This window comes from Delphinus delphis, chromosome 15 (assembly GCF_949987515.2).
Source record: "Delphinus delphis chromosome 15, mDelDel1.2, whole genome shotgun sequence".
Lineage (NCBI taxonomy): Eukaryota > Metazoa > Chordata > Mammalia > Artiodactyla > Delphinidae > Delphinus > Delphinus delphis.
In genome coordinates this window covers 13,781,947-13,790,425 of record NC_082697.1, presented here as the reverse complement: position 1 = coordinate 13,790,425, position 8,479 = coordinate 13,781,947, and the positions used below count along the sequence as shown (strand labels likewise).

Here is an 8,479-nt window from a genome sequence, read left to right as displayed (position 1 = left end):
TCATTTTTGAAGGATTTTTTTGCTGACATAGGATTCTACCTTGGCAGGTGAAATTACATTGTTTTCTAGTTTCCATCATTTCTGTTGAGAAGTCTTATTAGTCCTTCTTTAAAGATTTGTCTTATTTACCCTCTGGCTGAATATATTAATATATTCTCACATATGTATAGTTTGACTATGATATGCCCAGGAGTATTTTTCTTTGTACTTATCCTGCTTCTGATTCACAGAGCTTCTTGATTCCTTTGACTTGATGTCTTTCATCAGTCTTGGAAGGTTTTCTGTCAGTTTTTCATTAAATATTGCTTCTAAGTTGTTCTCTCTCTCCTCTCCTCTGTGGCCCCTATTACATGTATGTTAGACCTTTTCTCCGTGTCCCATGTTTCCTTTATGCTTTTTATAAAACCTGTTTTCCAAACTTCTTTCTGAGATGTGTCTACTGACTTATCTTCAAGTTCATTCTTTTCTTCTGCTATATCCAGTCTGTGGTTCAACTGCTCTATTGAGTTCTGAATTTCAGTTATTGTATTTTTCAGCCTTAGAATTTCCATTTGATTTTTCTTAAGGATTCTAGTAGCATTGTCCATTGTAAGTCTCTTTTCTTGATCTTATTATCAAGGTTGCTGGGAAGTCCGTGTTTAGTTACACTAATATCTGAATCTTATATATGAATTAGGTTTTTTTGTCTTGGTTTTTGATTGTTTGGCTTTGTCTCCTTGCGTGCCTGGTAATTTTTTATTACATGCTAAACATTGTGTATGAAAAATTGTGGAAACTCTGGAAGATGACATCTTCCCCAGAAGAAAAGTTGCTCTTCTGGCAGGTGGTGATAGTAGAGGCAAATCGCTTTGATCCAATAAGGGATTAAAATGATTCAAGACAGGATCTATTTGGTTGGTCTTTACTCCAAGGGAATGACCTTTCAGGGGTCTCATTAAAAGCCTGGTGTGTTTACCAAGGATTCTCATCCTTTTTTTTTTTTAATAAATTTTTAACATTTCTTTCATTGATTGCTGGGAAAATGTTTCACTTATTTATTTATTTGGTTGTGCCGGGTCTTAGTTGCGGCAGGCAGACTCCTTAGTTGTGGCTAGCCGGCCCCTTAGTTGTGGCATGCAAACTCTTAGTTGCGGCATGCATGTGGTATCTAGTTTCCTGACCAGGGATCAAACCCGGGCCCCCTGCATTGGGAGCATGGAGCCTTAACCGCTGCGCCACCAGGGTCGTCCCAAGGATTCTTATCCTTGATGGGCCATGAACTCCAATTTTGTCTCCCTAGTACTGGGAGATTGCCAAAAGCTCTGCTTCGTCTCTTGCCTTCTTAGCCACCCCTTTCTGCTTGACTTCTTTGACTCTTACCCCACCCAGCTTAGGTTTCAGCAAACGCCTCAAGGGTAATGACTGTCAACAATGTCAGGCTAACTTCCCTGTGGTTCTCACATCTCTAGAATCTTAGCTCCTTGGGTCCTAGCTGCCTTAGTATCCTGAAGTCCAATTTTTGTCTCCCCAACTCAATGAGACTGGAAAACTCAAAGCTCCTTCTTTTTTCTTCTGTGCTTATAAATCGGCAAATGTCTTGAGGTGAAAAGTAGTAGAGGTCAGACTTAATTCAGTACGTGTCTCACATCTCTCTGGGATCCTGGGCCCTCAAGTCCTACCTTGGTTGCCCTGCAAGGCCTTAAAACAATGTTTTGTAGATTTTATTTTTTATTGTGATAGTGAGATTGAACCAAAAATAGAAACAGTTCCATCATAACTGGGAGGTGAATTCAATTGGAGAGTTTAATACAAATTAGGAAAACTGGCTTATTTTCATTTTCTCCAGTATTGGAAGAAAATGCAAATTTAATCCATGTTAAAAGGAAAACTCCAGATTAATTAAAGGTTTAACTATAAAAGGTAAAATTCCAAGTCAATAGTTTTAAACGTAGACAAATTTTAATATCCAGGGATTAGGGAAATCATTTCTACGCCTAGGGAAAACATTCATTATTGGGTAAATATATAAGATTTTGTTGTTGTTGTTCTACAAGACACTATATATTTAAAAAAAACAGACAGATGAAAGGTTAAGAAAAGAAATTTACAACATCTAAAACCAACAATGGAGAGCAGTTCTCCTGCGTTCCCTTACCCCACTGCTCCCTGACCGGGCGCCCATTTCCAATAAAGTCTTTTGCTTTGTCAGCAAAAAGAAAAAAATAAATAAATAAAACCAACAATGGACTAATACCTAGACTCTACAAGGCAGTCTATAGAGCAAATCAACAAAAAAGGGGGAAAAGAAAAGGCAGTAGAAAAATGGGCAAGGATAAAAGATATGAATAGACAGTTCCTAGAAACTCTTGTGGCCCACAATTATGTGAATATATGCTCAAACTCTCTAGTGATCATAGAAAGGAAAATTAAAACAACTATGAGATAATTACTTTCCATCCAACAGTTTGGCAAAAATTAGAAGGCTGGACAATGCCAAGTGTTAGCACGAATTTATGAAACTAGAACGCTTATGCACTTCTGGTGGGAATCTGGGTTAGCACAGGAATTGTAAAGAACAGTCTGCTAATACTTGGTCGAGTTCAGTTCACATATACCCAATGACACAGAAATCCTCCTCAAATATTTATACGTTTTAAGAATGTGTATGTGTGTGTAAGCACACATATATAGGTACACATTACATATATATGTGTATTTTTTTAATGAAAATATTCATTGCAGCATTGTTTATGGTAGCTGAGAGATGAAGGCATCCTAGATGTTCATCACTAGGGCAATGCATAAACACAACAGAGTGGGTATGCAGTATGGAATTCTAGCTACAAGCTGAACAACCATCCGGCAGTCTATACACATTATAAAATTATGGTGCAGACTGGGGAAAAAGTCCCCATGAACAGAATGAGGTCTCATGCATAACACTATTCATGTAAATTAAAACACATGTCACAGGACTTCCCTGGCTGTCCAGTGGTTAAGACTCTGCACTTCCAATACAGGGGGCACAGGTTCGATCCCTGGTCAGGGAACTAAGATCCCACATGCCTCACGGCACTGCCAAACACACAGACACACACACACACAGACACACACACACACACACACATCACATAAACAGTATAGCATCATTTACAAGGGGACATATTTACATATTTAATACATTAGAGGCATTGTGTAGGGCGGGGTGTAAAATTAAAATAAATAGGAATTCAAAAAAATTTTAAAGAAGCTAATTGCTCAGTTATAGATTTCGTCTCTCCCTCTCTCCTTCCAAGTTCCTGTCTTCCTCCATCCCTTCCTTCCTGTCATCCTCCGACAGATGTTAATCGGATGACAGAATGAACAAGATTCTGTATCAGGTGTCGTGGGGGAAATAATGATGATTTCCACGTTGGCCTGGCCCTCAAGGACCTTAGGCAAGGTCAGGACACCAAAGCTTTAATAGCAATACTCAGTCCTAGAGTTAAAACTCACAGACACCTTCTTGTTCTGCTATAACATCAACACATGCTATTTTGATGTGCTAATTGCTCTTGAGGATGACAACAGTACTCAGTAAAATCATAAGCTATGTGACTAAGGCCAGAAGTGTCACATTGCTGTTTATTTCCTCATTAGGCTTGTCTGATGACACATAATCCATGGGGCTCAAATGCAAAGGCCTGTAGAGACCAGGAGGAAATACAAGGAAATGGAAAAAGAGGGTCAAATGTAAGACACTAGGGAGTGGTGGGGACTGTGGTGAACTGGAGCTCATATGCCTTGACCAGATTGGGCAGCCAGCTGATAGTTGCCATGCAGGAACCTGTCAATATGCTTCCATTCTTCAAGAGAAGCTGGAACTCTAGATTTTTATGTGAAATCACCTTGTTTTTAAATATTGGCAAATACTTCAAATATTTTTAAACCCTGAGGAGGAGGAAAAACAATTCATTTTATTTTTAACCAGATTTGGTCATTTAGCTAACAATTTGCTGCCTTTAATACCCGTACTCATAGTGTCTGGATGTTTAGAGACCAATGTAATCTTTTACAACGTTGTTTATTTTTGAACCTTCAGTTATTTGCATATACCCAAAAGGATGAAGGGAGTGAGTTTGGATAAAATGCAAATTTCTGGCAGCTACAGTCAGAGAACAGGTTTAACGTCTGCTGTTTGCCAAGCTCCATACAATATGTTTTGACATATTAAAGTAAAGAGATACCAAGGCCTCTTTCTGGAGTGCCTTGTGGCATTTGGGGAAAGAGAAAACCCATGTAAACATGGGAACACTTAGGACCCAAATGTTCATCAGCTAACATAAAGACTTCAACACTGGAAGCTGATTTGTGTGGAATTTTCTCATCTGATTAAAAACTATATATAAAGTACTTCCTATATGCAATGGGATAAGTGATTTCTTTCTTTGTTAAAAATTAAGTGTTTCAGACACACAGAGATGAAGAGTAACCCTCTGACCGCGGTACGCCCACCACCTTGCTTATAGACTAAAAAACAGGGGGTAGCAAACTTTTTCTGCCAGATATGAAATATTTTCAGCTTTGCAGGTCTCCATGGCAACTACTTTACTCAGAAGTTGCAGCGTGAAAGTAGCCACGAATGATACAGTAAACCACCAAGCAGGGCTGTGTTCCGAGAAAACTTTACTAATGGACACTGAAATTTGAATCCCACATAATTTTCGCAGGCCGTGAAATGTTATCCTTCTTAGGATTTTGTTCAACCATTTAAAAATGTGAAAGCCGTTCTTGGTTCATGGGTCACACAAAAACAGATGCTAAGCTGGATTTAGATGGGCCAGAGTTTGTGTCAACCTCTGAACGACATTGTTGCACAGCTGAAGCCCCAGCTTACCTCTCCCCATATTGCATCCCCCAGTGATCCCTAGCTAACCATTCTCTTGAAATGGGTGTCTATCATTCTTATACATACTGTTATCTTTTTATTGCTTATGTCTGTATCCCTAAAGAGTATATAATATTGATTTGTATATTTTGAATTTCACAGAAATGGTATCATACCTTGGGTACCCTTCTGTCTCATTGCCTGGTACTTTGTTTGGCAGTCTGTCCATGGTGCTGAGTGGAGCTCCAGAGCAGTCTTTTTCACTGTTGTGTTGTATTCCATTGTGTGACCATTCTGCCTGTATTCTTCATTCCTATGGTAGTGAGTGGACATTTAGGTTGCTGCCTGCTAAGTCCTTTCCTTACAGATCACATCTCTTGTCATCTTCACCATGACCTTGTTAGGGAGATACTGATAATCTCCACCATCCGAATGAGAAAGCTTTTGAGTTAGAGCAGTTTGGTAACTTGGTCAAGGTACTGAGTACTGAAATGGAATTTGAATCCACAACCGTTTTACAGTAGAATCTGAGTTTATAACCATGTCACCATCAATCGGTACACTGTGTTCTGTTAGCATGGTGATAAACATATCCTGCCAAGGATGACCTTAGATACTGATTTGCAGTGATTAGACTTAACCTTTTGCTGAGGACAACTTGAATCAGTGGCACATGTTATTGGTTGTAGTTTAGTCCTTTGAAAATCACCATGTCCGATGTTGTGCGTGTTAACCAGAAACCTCACTCCCTGTGTGTGACATATGGTATTTGTCTTTCTCTTTCTGACTTACTTCACTTAGAATGATAATCTCTAGGTCCATCCATGTTGCTGCAAATGGCGCTATTTCATTCTTTTTTTATGGCTGAGTAATATTCCATTGTATATATGTACCACATCTTCTTTATCCATTCGTCTGTTGATGAACATTTAGGTTGTTTCTATGTCTTGGCTATTGTAAACAGTGCTGCAGTAAATGTTGGGGTGCATGTATCTTTTAGAAACAGACTCACAGACATAGAAAACAGACTTGTGGTTGCCATGGGGGAGGGAGGGATTGGGAGTTTGGGATTCGCAGATGCAAAGTACTGTACACAGAATGGATAAACAACAAGGTTCTATTGTATAGCACAGTCTATTAAATATTAAATTATATTAATATTAAAGTATATTTAGTATCCTGTGATAAACCATAATGGAAAAGAATATGAAAAAGAATGTGTGTGTGTGTGTGTGTGTGTGTGTGTATATATATATATATATATATATATATATATGTATAACTGAATCACTTTGCTGTGCAGCAGAAATTGACACAACATTGTAAATCAACTGTATTTCAATAATATAAATTTTTTAAAAAAAGAAACCTCATTCCCTGACCACAGTGGGTAGGAATTTAGGAGGAATAAGTACTGACATAGCACAAGAGTTGGAAGAGTTTTCAGTGAAAAAAGAGAATGACCCAGGAGATTTGTCCCTCTTCTTTCCTGCTCCTGCCCACAATAGCATTTATCAAGGTCATGGGTACTTCAGGAGCTAGTGTGTTCTTTCTTGGTAGGGACCGCAGTGCTGGGCTGTGGGACTCTGCTGCCTAGAGGGACTTTTTAAGTATCGATGACACCTTTTGAACCCTTGTCCATCTGTACAAGTGACACCGTGTAACACCATGTCCATTCTCTCTTAATTACAATCAACTCCACCTTCTCTTCATGCCTCTGGCTTCTAGGAACCCAATCCTCTCCCTCTCTACCTGTTTCTCCCTTCCTCTACTAGAAAGTCTCCCTGGCTCGCTCCAGCTCGTTCAGATGACATTTAAAAGAGACCCAAATAAAATTTTTCTAATGACAAAATACAATGGGAAGGAGGGGAAAGTTTTAATCAAGTGGGTGTATTCTCCAGACGGGAGCAAGCACTTCATTTCAATTCCTCATTTCCCTTTGATGGAAAGTTTAGTGAATTTTTATGATGTGGAATTTATAAGATGGCTGGGTTTAGGTAATCAGCTTTAATATTTATACTCCTAGGGAAAGCAATAGGAATCATTAGTAAGCATGCATAATTAATGAATAAATTATATTTCCCTTTGTTTTCTTTCAGGTACAAGGAAATGCTAGAACTAGTGATCTCTCCCAGCCTTACTGTAAACAGCGATCGTCCGGGTAAACTGAAGGTTAACTGTGCCGACGCTGATGTCTGGACTCTGAGTGACATAGAAGGTAGGCCTCCTGCTGTGCGTTTTGGTGGGCCCTGTGGTGATCCCCGCTCGCCCCACGGAATATGGTAAGGGACGGATAGCCTTTGGCACACATCCTCTCACAAGTACTGTCGTTATGACAATTTCTCCTCCCACCCAATTAGATTGTTGACTCTGGACCAAAACTTTCGCGTGCGTTGCTAACAATTTTGTCATTAGAGGTAAAAGTGTGCTCGTTCCTGTTCTGAAAGTCCCGTCTCGATCTCCAGTTCCAAGAAATGCTGACACCTCCATAGACTCTAGTCAGTTTTGGGTGTATTCCAGGCCCAGGCCCCAGGCATGCCCTGCAGGCTCTGGGGCTGGACCTCTGAGTTCTCTCCTGCCATCGCCACATCCAAGCAGGCGTCTTGTTTATGGGGGTTTGACGTTGGGACAAGAACTCATCTGCCTTTTGCTTTCAGGTTGGGTTGCAGTCAAGGAAGCAGAGGAGAGTTAAGCTGTTTAAAAAACTATTGGCAAATGATGCAGTCAGACTAGTTTTCACTAGACAATTCCAGCTATTGTTTGCACTGTTTGTGATCTGTCAGCCTTCCTGGTAGAGCGCAGAGTTACTTAGCAAAAGGCATTAAGCTATTATGTTTAACCATTGGGCTTAACCCTTTGTTTGAGCAGCTTTGGGATTTGCTGTTGGTGTTCCGAAACTCCCAGCTGTCTCTCCTTCACTGTCTGTGTTTGATGCGAGCTTATGGGGGCACAGTGCTATGTAATTGTCATGGAAAACCAAAGAGACGTGAGTCTAGTTGAATATAACATCAGAAGGAGTTTGCTTTTAAGCAACTCCAGGCTCTTGGGAATAATTACTGCCGTCACCAAGATAGCAGTAATACTGTCTTGTGTGCTGGTCATGAAGCTGGAACAGCCCTGCTAAAAATACCATCAAGAGGGTCTGGGCTCCCGTGACCAGAACACCCTCGTTCCTACTGGTCCTTTGGAGCGTCTGTGTAAGCCACCCTGGGTTCTTTGAGAGTTTGAGATAATTTATTGAGCCCTATTCAAAGACAGTCATCCTTTTCCTTCTGAGTGAAGGCACCAGTCAACTACAGACTCTTCACTTCAGAGCCAGTAGAGACAGGAAAAGGCATAGACTGCCGAGGGAGGAAGATCCCAGGCTGACTCCGAGCCCCACTGCTTCCCAGCCAAATGATCTTGGGCAGATTGTTTAACCTTCCCGAGCCTCAACTTTCTCACCTGCCAAATGGGGGCAGAATCATGACACTTCATAGGATGCTTACTGCAAGGATCAAATGGGGTGATGTTATGTAAAGCGCCTGGCACACCTTGGGGGCATTGCAAATAAACGTATTATCCCATTGAATCAGATAGCCGCAGGGAACTCAAAACCATGATTGCAAACTGGCTGCCACGCCTGGCCCTCAG

The 8,479-nt window shown here is 40.5% G+C and overlaps 1 protein-coding gene across 2 annotated transcripts in view; it reads left to right on the top strand.

Moving 5' to 3' along the window:
* The first annotated feature begins 6,955 nt into the window (after nucleotides 1-6,955).
* EYA2 (EYA transcriptional coactivator and phosphatase 2) overlaps nucleotides 6,956-8,479 on the top strand; it is a 174,889-nt gene continuing 173,365 nt past the window's right edge. For both annotated transcript variants that reach the window (XM_069541444.1, XM_060032674.1), the window contains exon 1: nucleotides 6,956-7,064. In XM_069541444.1, coding sequence (XP_069397545.1) covers nucleotides 6,956-7,064 — 109 coding nt within the window. The remainder of the gene's footprint in view (nucleotides 7,065-8,479) is intronic.